This window comes from Gossypium hirsutum, chromosome A07, assembly GCF_007990345.1.
Source record: "Gossypium hirsutum isolate 1008001.06 chromosome A07, Gossypium_hirsutum_v2.1, whole genome shotgun sequence".
Classification (NCBI taxonomy): domain Eukaryota; kingdom Viridiplantae; phylum Streptophyta; class Magnoliopsida; order Malvales; family Malvaceae; genus Gossypium; species Gossypium hirsutum.
In genome coordinates this window covers 94,300,344-94,317,140 of record NC_053430.1, presented here as the reverse complement: position 1 = coordinate 94,317,140, position 16,797 = coordinate 94,300,344, and the positions used below count along the sequence as shown (strand labels likewise).

The 16,797-nt window shown below is 34.6% G+C and overlaps 3 protein-coding genes across 8 annotated transcripts; 2 read left to right on the top strand and 1 right to left on the bottom strand.

Moving 5' to 3' along the window:
• Positions 1–2,890: 2,890 nt before the first annotated feature.
• LOC107955409 (glutathione gamma-glutamylcysteinyltransferase 3) lies at positions 2,891–6,666 on the top strand. 4 transcript variants are annotated; one of them, XM_016891193.2, is made up of 8 exons: positions 2,891–3,180; positions 3,268–3,424; positions 3,510–3,748; positions 3,870–4,033; positions 4,288–4,339; positions 4,796–5,023; positions 5,200–5,703; positions 6,409–6,666. In XM_016891193.2, exons 1-8 carry the CDS (start codon positions 3,106–3,108, stop codon positions 6,436–6,438), a joined length of 1,449 nt encoding a protein of 482 aa, XP_016746682.1. In that variant the 5' UTR covers positions 2,891–3,105; the 3' UTR covers positions 6,439–6,666. The 4 variants fall into 4 exon arrangements, with proteins under 4 accessions (XP_016746682.1, XP_016746680.1, XP_016746681.1 ...); XM_016891191.2 differs by lacking the exon at positions 6,409–6,666 and adding an exon at positions 6,011–6,272; XM_016891192.2 differs by lacking the exon at positions 6,409–6,666 and adding an exon at positions 5,995–6,272.
• Positions 6,667–7,644: 978 nt separating this feature from the next.
• Positions 7,645–11,355, top strand: LOC107956344 (homeobox-leucine zipper protein ROC7). Of its 2 annotated transcripts, XM_041116746.1 has the most exons (13): positions 7,645–8,316; positions 8,438–8,485; positions 8,576–8,654; positions 8,731–8,793; positions 8,915–9,142; positions 9,228–9,320; positions 9,400–9,796; positions 9,883–10,151; positions 10,237–10,329; positions 10,425–10,691; positions 10,792–10,869; positions 10,951–11,031; positions 11,118–11,355. In XM_041116746.1, the coding sequence occupies exons 2-13, from the start codon at positions 8,472–8,474 to the stop codon at positions 11,235–11,237; spliced, it is 1,782 nt and encodes a 593-aa protein (XP_040972680.1). In that variant the 5' UTR covers positions 7,645–8,316; positions 8,438–8,471; the 3' UTR covers positions 11,238–11,355. The 2 variants fall into 2 exon arrangements, with proteins under 2 accessions (XP_040972680.1, XP_040972681.1); XM_041116747.1 differs by lacking the exon at positions 8,576–8,654 and having other exon boundaries at positions 7,787–8,316.
• A 121-nt stretch (positions 11,356–11,476) lies between these two features.
• On the bottom strand, positions 11,477–16,239 carry LOC107955410 (cellulose synthase A catalytic subunit 4 [UDP-forming]). Of its 2 annotated transcripts, none has more exons than XM_016891194.2 (12): positions 15,811–16,239; positions 15,542–15,740; positions 15,340–15,440; positions 15,182–15,248; positions 14,941–15,103; positions 14,250–14,862; positions 14,001–14,138; positions 13,786–13,911; positions 13,466–13,678; positions 12,857–13,372; positions 12,429–12,779; positions 11,477–12,332 (listed from the first exon to the last, which is right to left on the bottom strand). In XM_016891194.2, the coding sequence occupies exons 1-12, from the start codon at positions 15,841–15,843 to the stop codon at positions 11,751–11,753; spliced, it is 3,102 nt and encodes a 1,033-aa protein (XP_016746683.1). In that variant the 5' UTR covers positions 15,844–16,239; the 3' UTR covers positions 11,477–11,750. The 2 variants fall into 2 exon arrangements, with proteins under 2 accessions (XP_016746683.1, XP_016746684.1); XM_016891195.2 differs by having other exon boundaries at positions 15,542–15,719; positions 15,811–16,162.
• Between the last annotated feature and the right edge of the window lie 558 nt (positions 16,240–16,797).

Here is a 16,797-nt window from a genome sequence, read left to right as displayed (position 1 = left end):
TGAGGCCTGAATTTGGTAATTTTTTCTACATTAGGGCCTGAACCTTTAATGATTTAAGCTAGGTCCTGAATTTAGTAATTAATCTCATATTAAGGCTTGAACTTTAGGGTTTTTAAGGACCAACTTGAATAAAAAAGTTGAAGTCCCAATGTGAAAATATTTGCCAAGTTCAAGGTTTAACTTGGACAAAAAAAAGTTTAGACATTGATGTTGAAACAATTGTCAAATTAAAAGCTTAATTTGAATAAAAAAAGTCGAGGCCTCAATGTGAGAAAAATTGTCAAATTTAAATTCCAAAATGTGTTTAACCTAAATTTTTAAATCGACAAACAATAAATTTATGCATTTAAATTACCATAATATAATTTTAAAATGTATTTAAAATTTATGCTTTATATATTGCAATATTAGCAATAAATTACCATAATTTTCATATTTGTACTATAATTTTAAACTGAATATTTGTTAATACTAAAATAATGTTTACATGGCATTGTGGTAATATCACAAATACCATAAATGAAAGATATTTTGGAATTTGAATAAATTATTCCATTACTTCTGAAGTTTTATTAATTTATAAGAAATGTGTTTATGTGTGATTTTAATATCTAAAACATGATTTATATCCTCAAATTAGTTTTTACAAAAAAATATATTAATTTGCTTAAAATTTTTAAAATTAAGATTCCATATATCATCATAATAGCGAATTTAAATATTATTTAAGCTAACTTTATCTTTAATTTATAATATTATATATCTTAAATAGACATTTTATTTATTTTTCACAATAATTTTAATAAATATAAAAACTTAAATCACAATTCTCAAAAATACTTTTTCACGATTTTTTTAAGTAATGCTAAATTATGGTGAGTTTGGGAAAAAAATGTATATAAACTTTTTTTTAATTAAAATGTTTAGTGTAAGTTTGGATGGACAATACGTTTAGCTTATTTTTTATCTTACACTACAGTATTGTTATAATATTTAATCTTACTGTCACCACTGTTTTTAGACTAACCGCAAGTTAACGCATCGTCCATCAAAACTCACCCTTAAAAAGTTTTGATACATCACATTTTTTTTCTCGAGCATAGAGAAGAATTTCTCGATTTAATTTAAGTATACCACTTTTCTAAATGTTTAGCTACGAATTTTTAAATATAAAATAAAAAAAAACTTCGAGTTAATTCAAATTTTTGCACTTGAAAATTGTAAAAAATAAAATCAGATGGATATAAAACAAAATTTTATATTAGTGTAAAAATAATTTCTTTTAAAAAAATACTGAAGAATATAATATTAAAAATACAAAGTGGATAATCCCACATTGATGGAGTGATGACTTCTAATAGGGTTTAGATGTAGTATTTCCTTTTATTTCGAGTCAATCGGATTTTGTTGGAAGATAAAGCCTTTAGCATTTTGAAAGTCAACAATTTGAATCATTTGTCTATTTCCATGTCTTCATTAATATCATACCTTTACTAGAAAAAGAAATGATAAATTATTAAAATAGTAACTTTTATTTATTTCGGATTATATTTTAGTTATTTATATTTAAAATGGTATATTTTAGTCACTGAGCCATTAATTGTCGTTAACAGTGTAATGGTAAGCTGATGTGGCACGTTAAATCATTATTTCAAATAAAAATTTTAGATTAAATTAAACAATTGGTCCCTATATTTTTTCGTTTTTAGTAATTTAATTTTTTTCTCTTATATTCTTTTAACTTTATCTTTTTTTTCTTTTTTTTCCATTTTCCATTCTCTTATGTTTCTCCCTCCATTTGCCTCCCTTCTCCATTTCTTTTAATTTAGGTTTTTTTTATTTTAATGTTTTCAATTTGTTAAAGCTTTTTGATGTTTATGGAAAAAGAAAAGGTGAAAAATGAAACCAATAAAGTTTGCTTCACATATTCTTATCCACAATTACAAATCCTCATCGTCCATCATTGCTTTAACGAACCAATTTGGAACTCTCAATGACCTAGTCCACAAGTTCGCCTCACTCGAAGACCTCGCCGATTGTGACTTATGTCAATCTACCCTCAACAAAGTTTCCTGAGTTCATTCCTTCAGCCTCCTAACCAATCCCTATGACCACCTTATCTATCTTACTTACAACATTTTCGCCCTCTTGAAACCGTGTTTCACGGATCCTTCAAATGAGCTCTACACTCTTAATGACTAAAATGACCACAATATGAAACTTACTCTCAATTTTACACAAACTAGTTTGGTTCCATGCTCCATTTCTCTCTTCAGTTCATCCATGCTCGGCTTCTAATCAAGCTTGCTTGGTAATATCCTTAATTTTATTCATCAAAAAATAAAAGAAAATGAAATGAATAATCTACACGATTTTGTAAAAATCTAGAAACGAAAAAGATTGTTTTAAATATAAATAATTCAATTTATGTTTAGCTTTGATTAAGGATATAATTTTTTATATTGATTAGTTAGCTCCGATTTTAGTTTCAAAATTAAGTTATTCAAATCGAGATTTGATTAAAAATGATTGCTATTCAGTTTTGAGTGAAATTCAATTTAGGAATAATGTAAAAGAAACAATGATTTAGTTTATTTGGTGGGTAAAGATTATTTTTACTAGTTTTAGCAAATGGACAACATAAAAAAACCACTTTAAAAGAAATAAAGAAACAAAAGAGAATGAAAAAAAGAAGAAGTTAAAAGAACATACAAAAATTAAATTGCTTAAAACGAAAAAAATATAGGGACCAATTATATAATTTAACGTAAAATTTTAGCGACTCAATTACTAAAATGTTACAATACGATAATACAAGTGACTAGAACCTAACATTTCAAACAAAAGTAACTCCGTGGAAATATGAATGAGGAGAACAGAAGTTACTATTTTGGAATTTACCCAAAAAGAAAAGTGGAATTTCTGAAAAAGAAAGTGGAATCGGAGAGTTGACTCAAGTCTGAGTTTTGCGTTCACCATACGCGGATTAGAGAAATGTGGTGGACTGGGAATTGGGATCGTTTCTTTATATCTACCTCCGCCGTGTCATAACGCTACGGTGACAGTTAGAACTTACAACGACCAAAAAGAAAAAAAAAACAGAAAATGGCGGTGGCGGGTCTTTACAGAAGAGTTCTTCCCTCTCCTCCTGCCATCGAGTTTTCTTCTCCCGAAGGCAAGGTAGCTGGAAACCAATGAACATAAACCCTAATTTATCTCTTTCTCATTCTCTAATCTTTTCAAATCTTTTTAATTTTCTTTTTACAGCAATTGTTCACGGAAGCTTTAGCAGGAGGAACGGCGGAAGGGTTTTTCAAACTAATATCATACTACCAAACGCAATCGGAGCCCGCGTATTGCGGACTCGCCACTCTCGCCATGGTCTTAAACGCCCTCGCTATCGATCCTGGTAGAACCTGGAAAGGTACTTTTCTTCCCCCTGTTTTCATAATTTACTTAAATTTCGAACTATCCATCTGAATTAATTAATATTATTATTTTTAAATTAGGACCTTGGAGATGGTTCGATGATTCAATGTTAGATTGTTGCGAGCCACTGGAGAAAATCAAAAGTCAAGGCATCACTTTTGGGAAAGTTGCTTGTTTGGCTGTTTGCAATGGTGCTCAAGTTGAACCTTTCAGGACCGATCAATCTAGCATTGAAGATTTCCGGGAACGCGTGGTCTCTTGTACTTCATCAGAGGATTGCCATTTGATTGTCTCCTACAATAGAGCGGTTTTCAAGCAGGTAATCATTTCATTGACTCGAATTTCAACATGTATATACATCTACTGATTGATCCATTATTTTTTTCTTGAAAATTTTTCTATTTTTGTGCTTGCCAATTTGAAAATGTGATTGGTTGCAGACAGGAACGGGCCATTTTTCGCCGATAGGGGGTTACCATGCTGGAAAGGACATGGTTCTGATTTTGGATGTTGCTAGATTCAAATACCCTCCTCATTGGGTTCCTCTTTCGCTTCTTTGGGATGCCATGAATACTATTGATAAAGCAACTGGACATTATAGGGGGTAATCTGATTTCTCCTCTTCATATAGTTAGGCTCTTATTAATGGTTGTTACTTGTTACTTTAATTGTTTTTTTTGTTTTCTCTGCAAGCATGCTCAGCTTCAATTCACATCTCGTTTGTAGCTTCTAACTTGATTTTAAAATCTACCTTTTATTGGTTGATTGTATTATAGTAAATTATACAACCTGCCAGCTTGTTATTAGTGGCAACTACCTGGTTGTGTCCTAATGGCAATTCATGCTTGCTTTTCTCAGGTTCATGGTTATGTCTAAGCTTCAGAAAGCAACATCTGTTCTTTACACTATGGTACTTGAATTTATCTTTGGCAGATCAGTCCCATGTAACACTTTCTTTATGTCTTGATATAAATCGTTTTACTAGTTTCCTTTTTCCTTCTCAAGTGTCAATTTACTATATAATGACTGTTGAATGAGTATAGTAACAAATTGCAAAATCTGATTCATTATTGAAACTTAAAAGTGGCATTGGAATTTTGATTATGCTCTTTATTTTTCATGCAATTTGAACCTGGGAGATGCAGGGGAATTTAAAATCTTCAAACTGAATATGGGAATATTGAAATTAAGATTTTCTTATTGTATTATGATAAAGTATTTCATTATTGATGTTGATAGTGGAGCTCCTTTCCATCTCTAGGTGTTTCTCAAATCTGGATTTATTTTTTCTATGTTCTTTATGTTTGCCAGAGCTTTATTGTTCAAAGAGGTGATAACTGGTACTACTATTGTGTATCAAATGCAGAGCTGTAAACATGAGAATTGGAATGTAGTCGCTAAGTACTTAACGGAAGATCTTCCCCTTTTGCTCACTTCCAAGAATCTAAAAGATGTTAATGATGTATTATGTGTGGTATTTAGATCAGCACCTTCTAGTTTGAGGGATTTCATCAAGTGGATTGCAGAGGTTCGGAGACAGGATGATGGCAGTACCGTTTTAAGTGAAGAGGAGAAAGGAAGGGTTGCACTAAAGGTATGATGGGCATATTTGTTTATCTTTCAGTTAACTACCATTTATCTTTTTCGTTAATTCCTCCTTTCAAAGAGTGAATTTCAATTTGCAGCTTCATTTGTTCAAATATTTCTTTTTCCGATTTCTTTCCATGACTTGGAAGAGAAAGTAATAGAAAGAATAATTTGAAATTTCAGGAAGAAGTATTGAAACAAATACGAGAGACTGAACTATTCAAAAATGTGACGGGATATTTGGGATTTGAGCGTTCATTGTGCGAAAGTGAGGCACCTTTGGGTTACACAGATAGCTTGGCTGACATTGCGGCAAATGTTTGTTGTCAAGTAGCTGGACTTCTAACTGGGAAAATTAGGTCGTTAAACGGGTGCTGTAAAGATATAAAACTTCGAAAATCTGTGTGTAAGGAGCCTGTCACAGTGGTTTCTGGTACTGTAACTACTGATGGCACTGAACAAATGGTTGATATGCTGATTCCGTCATCTGAAACAAAGCCCAGTTGTTCATTTGATTTTGACCAAAATAGTTGTTCTGGTATACCTCCATCAATAGGGGATGGTCTGACAGTACTTCTTGTTGCACTGCCTCAAGATACCTGGTTGGGCCTTAAAGAGGAGAAGCTACAGGCAGAGATGAAAGGCCTTACATCTGCAGACTGTCTCCCAACTTTGCTCCAAGAGGAGGTAATGTCTGGTTTCTTATATTTTTTTTCTTTGTTTTTTGTATCAAATTCTTCGTTCCTTTTAGGAATTGACTTTATGAGTTTTTCTTAAACACCAGTTTCCAGACTCTTCTGGATATCATCCCCATTTTAGACAATTACTGTAGCCACTTAAAGCTTTTCACATATCCTAACAAATAGTCCATAGGCTTTTGGCTAAGAATTCAATAATCTTTCATGGTCTTGCCTGTTTGATACTTGTTATTCAGTTATAATATATATTTTCTCATTAGAAGTACAAAGTTTATCTCAGGATGTCTGCTTGACAGGTTCTGCATTTGCAACGGCAGCTCTATTTCCTCAAGGCTGATCTCAATATCTCACCCTCATCTTCTTGATTTTTTCTTCTTAGAGAATCTTGTTGAAGAACAACACTGGACAAACTTCTGTATTGGATTCATTATGAAAGTCATTTGTGTCATTTACTACTAATATTTATACATCAACCACATTTTCTTGTGAACTTTCAACATGCAAAATAGAATTTCTATTATTATTATTATTGAATATATTTTTTATGCATGTGTGGAAGTGATTCCTTGTTAATTGTTATTCTATATCCAAAATGTAGGTCCTATCAATTCTCCTGCATTCTGCATCCTAGTTAAATTCATCTGATAAATGCTGCAGACAACTGATTTTTTCATCTTTGAACCACTCTGTTTAGGAGGAAGAAAAACATAATGTAACGGATTGAGCCATGTTCGATCTTGTTTGACGCTGAGCGCTTATATGAAAGTATACAGGGCCACTACCCTTATTAAACAAGGCTTTTCACTAGTTATAGGTGGTTTCAACATTTATGCTTACGAAAATTATATTCTGTATTTTTTCATGTTTGTTTCATGTAAAATATGATAATCAATATAAAAGATTTTTCAATCAATGTAAAATTACCTCTTTATTCTCGTAAAATGTTTTATTAAATATTTTTTTGTAAGACATTTTTCAAACTGCTAAGATTTTATCCACTGTAACATCCCCATACCTGACCCGAACATCGGATCAAAATACTAAGATGTTACATTCTCTACTATATTTTTCACTTATCAAATATTTTTTTTAATAAATTTTTATAACTTTTCAATTTAAATTTTTTTATCATAAAAGTTCAATATTCACTAATTAATCATATTAAATTAATTTTCTTTCTTGTTACACTTTAATCACATAATTTATCTCAATATCTTGTTACACTTCTATTATTTCATCAACATATTTTCTCAAATTTAACAATTTAGTCCTTGTCATCATAAAATTTTCATATATTTTCACAATTTCACATTGACAATACTTTATGTATATTTCATCATCTCATAACATATTCATTAAGCTTTTATCATAAATTTCTTATTTACATATTAAATTGTTTCACACTTTAATTTTTGTATATTTTTCAATTTAGTCATGTGATTATCCAAACAATAGAAAATATTTTACATGAATTCTTCCAAACACCAAAAATTATTTATTTTTCAAAAAAATAAATTATTTTCAGAAATTATTTTTTAAAAATCATTTTCATTCAAACAAACACAAACTTATATATTAAAACCAATACTAATACATACAGAGTCGATATGGTATTTATAACTTTTATTTAAGATCATGATACAACCACAGTCACGTGAGCTGCTACCAACCAAAGGTGTAATCAAGGGACAGGCGTTGTTATCGGCATGCCAATAACAATGGTCAAAATACCTCGAAACTAATAGATCCGAAGGATAAATCGTGTTGGTGGCAACTTCCCATCGGTGTTTGTCATAATCATACTCCATGATAACTGTAAATTGAAGATTACCATCAAGGAAGTTTTTTTTTTTTTTTTTTTTTTTTTATAACTGATAAACATGCAGGAGCCAGCTGAATGAACTGATGAATATGCAGCTAAGCACTGGCCATGAACAACGAACAATGCGAGCACTCCATTGGGGACCATGCACTAATGAATAAGCACTGACTAAACTAAAGTGCATAAAGGAATGTGAGTCAAAGCCTCAAAGGGTGTCCATTTATATAACTGCCTTAACCCTTGGGGACCTTTTTTAAGTATTGGCGGGAATGTAATGGTAAACAGAAATGATTGTTTGTCCCTCTATAAAAATCCCTCTTTTTCACCCTTCTCCATCTCTTTCTGGTTATCTCCATTGAAGAAAGATTTAAGACATTGTTCTTGTTTCCAAGCTATATATTTTCTCATTTTCTCAACAATTTACTTTTTGACTCTCTTTTTCTTACTTCTTTGTAATCTCTATTAATCCATCTTTTCTTTCTGTTTCTCTTGTTTTCTTTATCACATTCTTCATTAAAGAAAGTCAAAGAGTGGATTTGGTTTTGAAGCATCACTCACATGATAAAACCTGGAAGGGACCTTTTTTTTTTTTTTTTTAAGTTCTCACTTGTCATCAATCATTGAAAACCCATTTTCTTTTCTTTTCAATTTCTTGAAAAAAATTCTGTATGTTACATAGTTTTCCAAGAAATAGGAATTTCTTTCAGGTTAAGACTTTGCTTTTTTTTCTTGTAGTCCCAATCAGTATATTTTCATCCTTGGACGGCTAATCTTTTTCAGGTTGCTTTCCTCTCTTTCTTTCTTTAATTTTCTTTCCATTGGGTTTGGCATCTAAATGAGAAACTTGGTAACTATAAGTTTGAAAGTTTTACTTTTAATGTTGATGCCTTATGTCCGACAGGTTTGGGGACCAAGGTGTTGAAGATCTAAAATGGATGGTGATAAACCGGTATTAAAGTTTCCCACTTCCAATTACCTTTACTTGTCTAATCAAGTTACAAGTGATTCATAATTTATCTTGAAAAATGACCTTTTGTAGAAGAAATAAAAGACTTTCGTATTGCATGATCAAACATATGTCTAATGGATTGACATTAACGACGGATCGAAGTGGACTTGTATGATACCTAAACAAATCACTTTAGGAACTTCAAATTACTATGTTGAATCCTGATAATCAGCTCCTTACTACAGGACAATGCCTTGCCTGATGAGAAACTTGATTCTACCCAGCCTGATGAAACACCTGGTTCTCCTGTAAGAGATTTGCAGTAACTCATGATGCTGAATATGAATTGTCACCAGTACTTTTGTTGATAGAATTTTACCTAATTGAACTTGTATGGAATGTAATGAAGCTTGTGCCCTTGTGTTGCAGCCTTCTCATCCCTTGTCAGGGTACTTCTGCAATGATGCTCTTCAGTTAATCTTGAATATTGCTGCTGAAAATGACCCATGGTTCAAAGAACATGGCCTACATTCCGAGAGGATACTGCCGAAATTTTTCTTAATGCCAAATGCTACTACAATGAGCGTCGATCTCTCCATTGACAGTGCGATTCTTCCGCTTCCTCCAAGAGACTTAGTTTCCATGATGACAGATGTGGTAGGTTCATATTCAGCCCTTTGACTACTATAGAAGCTAATGTATGTATGTATGTATACTGAAAATATTCCAAACATTACTGCAGAAGACATGGGCTTCAAGGTTTTCCCACATTGTTTACAGTGGAAAGGGTGAGAAACCGAGTGGAACTTCTCTTGAAATACTGGATATACAAAAGGTAAGCTTCTGAAATTTTCCTCACTTGAGATGATATTAAAAAAAGCCTTAAAAGTTCAAAGGGAATAATTGAATGGCAGGTGACTGCAGAGTTTTTGAAGCCAATATCTGTTGTACCTTTTAGTACAATAGAAAAAATAACCTTCCTTCGATTCGTAAAAGAGATTAGACACGATATGTGGGCAGTAGTCGATTTAGACTTTGATGAGTGCAGCGAAAGGCTATCGAGGATGACCATTGGAACGTCTGTTGCCAGTAAACCCAAGGTTGAAAATGCATGCAGGAGAAAACCATCAGGGGTGATCATTGCAAAGTATGATGATAGTAAATCCAAGGTCATATGGATCGAAACTATGGAATTTCCGATCGACTCCGATTGGCCTTTCAAAGCATATTGCTGGATCAATGTTTTGAAAAATGATTACAGGAGGATGTCCTCAGATTTCTTAAGTTTTAAACTTGGAACAGAAAATGAAGGTTGTGTTTTCTGCTATTCTGGCTATGACTTAACTTCTTTAAGGTAAAATGGAACTATTTTTTTACTTGCTTGTTGTGTAAAACAGGATCAAGAGGTGAATTACTGGGAGTTTTAAAGGAAATGGCCAAAAACATTAGAATCAAGTATGTGGATAGCATAGTCGCATCTGCGGACAGGGACGGATGGAGTGGTCATCGTCAAGAAAATAAAGAAATCTGGTTGAAACATAAGTTGAACTCTCAAGGACCATATGCAGGATCATGCATTTTTGTTGCAGTTGTCAAATTTAATGTCGAAAGTAAAACGTCTCGGCCAGTTTTCAGTTACCTCAGGGAAAAGAACTTGTACATAGATGTATGTACCTTCTGCATACATACATGATATTTTTTGCCTAAGTGATATTGAGGCCACATGTAGGACTTTTTTTTTTCTAATGCAGTGGTGCCACACCCGAATCACACAATGGACCGATGAAGTAATTAGAGTTGCTTCCCCAGATGGTGACACTTACTGCATTACTCTAAATAAGGATGTGGGTATTTTATTTTATTTTATTTTAGTTTTTTATTACAAAGAGTTGCAGAGAGAAGATATATGAAGCTAATGTAGCTTCTGCTTCTGATGTAGCCATTCGAAGGGTATGTGTTGCAAGAAGCTTCAACTGATGGATTTCGCTCCTTTGTTATATCATCTCCAATCAAAGAATCCGATTTTGATCAGAATCTAAGCAAAAACGAATGGTCTGAGCTGGTCTTGTATCCTTCTGGATTTACAATAGTTCCAGATATGAACTTGTGCATTAGCATTTCCTTGCAATTAATGGACAGCACTCAACAAGATGCTATTAAGGCTATGCAACAGTTTCATCTTGACCTCATCGCCGAAATAGAGCAGGTATATATATATATGTATATATAGTACACTATGCTAGCTGTTTGATCAAACAACTGAATGGAAAATTAACTTATTGTAGAAATATATCTTCTAACCGCAGGAAATTTTCCTTCCCAAGCAATCTGGTTTACAGATTCCATTAAGTGATTATTTTAAGCAAGCAAAACCTGATTGTGCTGTAAGCATTGATCCAAATTTCAAATTATTTTCCTCTTTCCATTATTTTCTTTATGATTTACTATTTTTTTCAAGTTTTCAGTACTTTCTGAAAACGGGAAGATGCAAGTTTGGTTCCAAGTGTGCTTTCAATCATCCAAGCCATGTTTTGGCTACAACTTCAGTATGTTTTCTTAATTTTTGCATATTCTGTGGTTTGTTTTTTTTTTCCCAGCTTTTTTAAGTAACAGTTTGATGCCATTTTCGCAGGGTGTTGCTTCAGAAAATGATGAGGCGTCATCCATCCATGAAGAGAGGACTGAGGAATGTTCTTGCTCTGCAACCTACAAAGGTAAGCACCCGAGAAGAGAGGACCATAGCCAAAATTAAGCTAATCCAAGGAGCCATTGATAAACTGAAGATGTAATAAATACAGAACCCTTATTGCAGTTGTTTTTTGTCTTTTAAGATGTTAGAAATTGAATAAAATTGTAGGTTTCTTTTAATACTTTTAGTCTTGCAACATATATATAGTTTAAGCATGATTTGAATCCTTGTGGATGAATTTTCCCTTCTTATTTTAAGCCTAGCTGTGAAAGGCTGATTGAAAACAAATGACCTATGGAATATAATCCTGAAGCTTTATCTGTTTATTGTGGATTAAAGCTGAGATAACAAGCCTAGTATATATAGCTTATAGCATAACAAACTTTCTTTGCTATAACAATGAAGTTTTGAATAGGTATCAAGTTGTACAATGTATGTAATGAGTGGTCAATTTGTTCCTAATTGACATCTTACTTGCCGCTGGTGATCAATGACGTCCTTGCTTGCTCTACCAACACCTTGGAGATCTGGGGACTCAAAACAATGAATGGTGATAATAATGAGGAGTTGGCATGATCAGCACTCCACTCCACATTGTTTGAGGACTGGACCTGTTTGCTTGGGCAAGAAAGGATCGATCCGAACCCAGACCAATGAGAAAATTGATGCAAGAAGTATAGACCACAACACAACAATGGTTGGAGTCCTGTTTTGCCTTCCCATCAAACCTTTGAGGAAAGGATAGAGGTGAACAATGACCCAGAAGGCGAAGAATAGCTTGCCAAATAAGGGACCCCATGAACCGTAACCATTATTAATTGCATCAGAAACCCCGGCAACAACTCCCACCATGTTCAATATTATTAGAGTTGTTGGTGGGATTAGGAGGGTGGTCCATTTGAAGAGGTAAAGCTCTCCAAACTCGGCATCTTCAGCGGCTTTTGCTGTTACAGTGAAGTTGGTGTCAACTCCAGCAAGGACTTTGAGCAGGCCTTGGAAGACAGCAAAAAGATGTGCAGAGACACCACCGATCACCCAGAACTGTTCATTGCGCCACCAGTCTTGGATGCTAACTCCGCTCCATCGAAGTTCGAGAACACTGGTTGCTATGATGGAAAGGAAAAGTGCCAGGAACCATACACTTGTAAGGTTGCTTAGCTGCCAAGGAAACAAAAAAAAAGTTTAATTTTCCAGGGCCTAATAAATCAATCTCTTTCAGAATGTTTTAATAAAGCAATCTGCAATGTTACTTACAGTTGGGATGATGAATTTTCCTGTCAGGAGACAAACAGCTGGAATTGTACAATAGGCGAGTAAAGGAATGGACGTGAAAGGGTAAACAATGGTGTTTATATAGGCAAGCCTTTCCAGCCATTTCAGTTTTCCAGCATAGCCATACCAAAGTGGGCAGTGACGACTGAGGAAGATTTCCACCGAACCAAGAGCCCACCTTAAAACTTGGTGCAAACGATCTGATAGATTGATTGGCGCCGATCCTTTAAATGCTGGTCTTTTCGGTACACAGTAAACAGATTTCCATCCTCTACAGTGCATCTTAAAACCAGTTAAAATATCTTCCGTGACAGACCCGTAAATCCATCCAATCTGTAAAGAAAACAATTCAGTAATCTCCTCAAAGTTGTTACAATGACTCAATATAGTATTAATGTAATAGTGGTCACCTCTTTGCCCCATTCTGTTTTCTCTTCATAGCCACAGCTGATTACATGAATGGCCTCCTTAATGAGTGAATTGGTATTGGTGCCTTCAGGAAGGCCTCCATTTTCCATCAGAGTTGAAGTGATGAGAACTGGTGATTGCCCGAATCGTTTCTCAAAATTCTTCTGTGACATGAGTGATGATTTCTCTAGTTCATCATATCCTTCAAGACCTTCTTCGATTTCTTCAAGATTGAAAATTGGTGCGGACCCTTTTCTCACATAGTTCTTTCCCATCATTTTCTTCTTCTTGGAGCGTAGGAGACCTCCGAGGAAACTCTTTTTCTCTCCTGTCTTCTTCGACTTTTTTCTTGACCCTCCACAGCAACAGCAACACCATGAAGGCCAGCAGTCGCATGTCATCTTCGGTCGCTTCTCGGAGACAGGTGGATCATAGCCATACAATGCCTGCCTGTTGAAGACACACCCTGTGCCTACATATACAGGGCCTTGAAGTCCGTCTAAGCCTAACATGTTAATCTATGACCAAAAGCAACAAAAGCAACATTGTAGTTATTAGGTACTAATTTTACAAAGAAGCAAACAAAGTAAATATTTTGTACAATAACTTACATCGAAGAAGACAACGTTCCGATTAGCATATCTATCATGACGATCAATGCCGTCGAACCTCTGAGGGAATTGAACATAGCAAAGCTTCTTTCCAAATTGGGGATCCATTAAAAAGCACATTGCTTCCCTTATAGCCTTGCTGTTGTTAATATAGTGATCACAATCCAGATTCAATATGAAGGGTGCATTAGTAAGCACGGCAGAGACTCGAACCTGGCAATGACATTCATGATCAAACAATAGGCAAGATCAGTAGCAAACCATTAAATTGCATCCTCTTCCTATGGAAACAAATAAGAAATCAGACAAACAGTTCTCACCAGAGCATTCATGGCACCGGCTTTCTTGTGGTGCTGATAACCAGGACGTTTCTCACGAGATACGTAAACAAGCCTAGGTAGTTCCTTGCCATCCACATCAAGTGCACCAGCACTACCTAGATAGACCTGTAAAGCAAGAAGCTTTTAAGTTCCACCATGATATGGGCTTTAATTTCACGGATAGAATGATATTTGATGATCTTATATCAAGGCACCTGAATCATCCCGGGATGATCACGAGTGTTATTTCCAGGCCACGGGGTGCCATCTTGCATCACCCATCCTTCTTCTGGTTTCTTCTGAGCTTTTGCCACTAGTGCATTGATCCTTACTTTAAACTCTTCATATTCCCTCTACAAGTACACCATAAGCAAAGTATATATTAAAACCTTGTTTAACTTACATGTTTTAACAAGATGAGGACACTGGTAGCACCGAAAATGTGAACAAATTTGGCAACTCACTTTCATGGCTCTACGTTCTTTGACAAAGCTAGGATGAACCTTGTCTTTCAAGTAATCTATCTTCTCGGAGAAATAAAACTCCGGTGCCCTTGGCTCGACGTTATGCTTCTTGCAAAATGGTACCCACCTCCTGGCAAACTCGGCAGTTTCCGATAGTGTGTCGAAAAGAAGCATGGAAGCACCATCATCGGATACATAACAGCTCACTTTTTCAACAGGATAATCAACAGACAAGATTGATAGAACCGTGTTTGCTGTTATGATGGGCGGTTCCTTAAGAGGATCGACAGTGCTCACGAAGACATCGACTGAACCTAGTTGATTAGGCTCTCCCTCACGCTCAAACCTCAAGGAGAGGCGATCCAGGTAAGTTTCACGAGTAATGGGGAACCATTTGGGGAACTGGTCGAGTATCCAGGAGAAAGCAAACCATACTTCACATATAACAGAGATAAGCCATAAGGGAAAAGCATCGTAGGCCGGTGTTATAATACGGAACCGGAGGAAAAAGATGAGGACAAAGAGCCGTAGGACAATGACTATCCGGTAAGGGTTTATCAGGCTCGAGGAAATCGGAACTTTTCGCCAGAGGGGTTGTCGAGCTTCTGCCATGCTACAAATTCAAAGAAATTTAAAACAAGTGTTGAAACTTAAAAATGGAGGAGAGACGGATCATGTCAGAGGAACATACAGGTAATCTTCTTCTTCTTCTTGTTCAGCTTGATCATGTCCTGCATCACCATAATTGCCCACCAAACCTCTTTTTTCTTGCCTAACTTTCCCTTTCTCAACTCTTTCTTTCCATTCTGCACTGCCATAAATCTCTTTGTCCCCTTCAAAATCCTTACCAGCAGCTGTACCCCATTGATAAACCCTCCCATAAGTATAAAGCTAAATCAGAGTTTTAAAAGGAATGCAAAAGTTGCACTTACTGCTTCCTCCAACTGAGAAAGCTTGACCATTAGGATGCCATTGCTGATTATTATAGTCCCCGTTTTCCTGCAAAATTGACAATCAACTTTAGTAATCTGATAAATATTTAATGATTATTATTTATTTATATATATACTATTATATATAATGAACTTACATGCTGATCCAAGTCATCCTTGCGGTTCTTGGTCTGAAATTCATCATCAAAATCATCTTGGTCATAGTTGTCTTCATCATCACCTGCAACTCTTGCACTACCTGTCAGATAAGCAAAAGACCAAAGTTAATGAAACATGTTAGTTCTGTCTGTAACACTTCATTTCTCTAGCTAGAAACTCAGAGATTAAAAAAAAATGAACCTTTTTGACGCTTGTAGGGAGTATTGCACTGAGGGCAGCACTGGGTTCCTTCACTCCTTTCATACTCATAACATGGCCGGCAAACCGGGAAGGCACATACGTGACAAGCTACAAACAATTCCCCGTCTTCATTTCGACCAATCTTATCCCCGCAAACTTTGCATACTTTTCCCGAAGACTGCCGTGTCGGAGGCCGATTCTGCTATCCCATAACATCATCAGGCTCATAGTAAGAAGTAACTAAATTAAAGAAAAGAAGAAGAAAGTACCTCGTCAACTGCAAGTGAACCAAAGCCAGCCATGGCAAGCCAAAAACAAACAAAGATGAGATGAATAGGATAATAACTGAGAGACAAAGATGTGATGAGGGCTTGAGGGGATGTGGTATTATAAGGTAATTAATAAAGTGAAATGTGAGGGAGAGACTACCAAACTGTGAGTTGAGAAGTCGTAGGTTTGAGTCTAAGAGACGTTAAAGGGAGGAATGAAAATAAGGAAACCATTGCTTGGTAGCTGGAACTCTGCCAAACGCCTGCCATTTTGCTTGTGCATAGCTAATGGCTTAAGCTATAAGCTAGCTTCGACTCAAAGGTAGGGGCGACTCTACTTCCTAACAAATGGAACTTAGTTGATAAAGCTGTATATGTTATGATATTTATGCATTTGGCGCATGTGTTACGTACCCCACACCATGCCCATTAACCAACCATTGGTTTCACTTTAAATATCAAAATATACATGCTTCTGGAACTACATCACACATTATATAGGAAAAATTAGTGAAAAATGTTGCCTTTTATTTAAAAAAATTAGCAATTTAGGCTTTTTTTATTATTATTTAAGAAAATATGTCGAAAAAACTTACCGGTCCTTTAAAAAGCGTTTTTCTGAAACTAAACATGCTTTCTTTTTAACAACTTAGCACTTAGGTTGGTTGGTTAAATGTTTGTGTGAAGTTTAAATCTTTTTCCATGTTTATTTAACTATTTTTTAATAGTTTAACTATTTTTTAATAATTTCTTTACTTATATGAATAAATAATAAATATGTAATTATATAATGATTTTTTAATATATATCATTATATTAAATAAATTTTATTTTTTAAAAATATCAACTAATTTTGATATATATTTTGTATGTCAAATATTATTTTACGTATGCTAAATTTTATTAGTTTTGAAATTTAAGATGGATAATATAATGTCAAAGTGAAAAATATAATGATATTAAATTAATTTAAATATTTACAAATTA

Coding starts and splice junctions, on each gene's coding strand:
- LOC107955409 (XM_016891191.2), top strand. CDS start 3,106: ATGGCGGTGGCGGGTCTTTACAGAAGAGTTCTTCCCTCTCCTCCTGCC. Junction 4,340..4,795: donor CATCTGTTCTTTACACTATG/GTACTTGAATTT, acceptor TATCAAATGCAG/AGCTGTAAACATGAGAATTG. Junction 5,024..5,199: donor AAGGAAGGGTTGCACTAAAG/GTATGATGGGCA, acceptor TTGAAATTTCAG/GAAGAAGTATTGAAACAAAT.
- LOC107956344 (XM_041116746.1), top strand. Junction 8,794..8,914: donor ATGAAACACCTGGTTCTCCT/GTAAGAGATTTG, acceptor CTTGTGTTGCAG/CCTTCTCATCCCTTGTCAGG. Junction 10,870..10,950: donor AAGCAAAACCTGATTGTGCT/GTAAGCATTGAT, acceptor TCAAGTTTTCAG/TACTTTCTGAAAACGGGAAG.
- LOC107955410 (XM_016891194.2), bottom strand. CDS start 15,843: ATGGCTGGCTTTGGTTCACTTGCAGTTGACGAG. Junction 15,249..15,339: donor AGGATGACTTGGATCAGCAT/GTAAGTTCATTA, acceptor TCAATTTTGCAG/GAAAACGGGGACTATAATAA. Junction 12,333..12,428: donor GAAAATTCATCATCCCAACT/GTAAGTAACATT, acceptor TTTCCTTGGCAG/CTAAGCAACCTTACAAGTGT.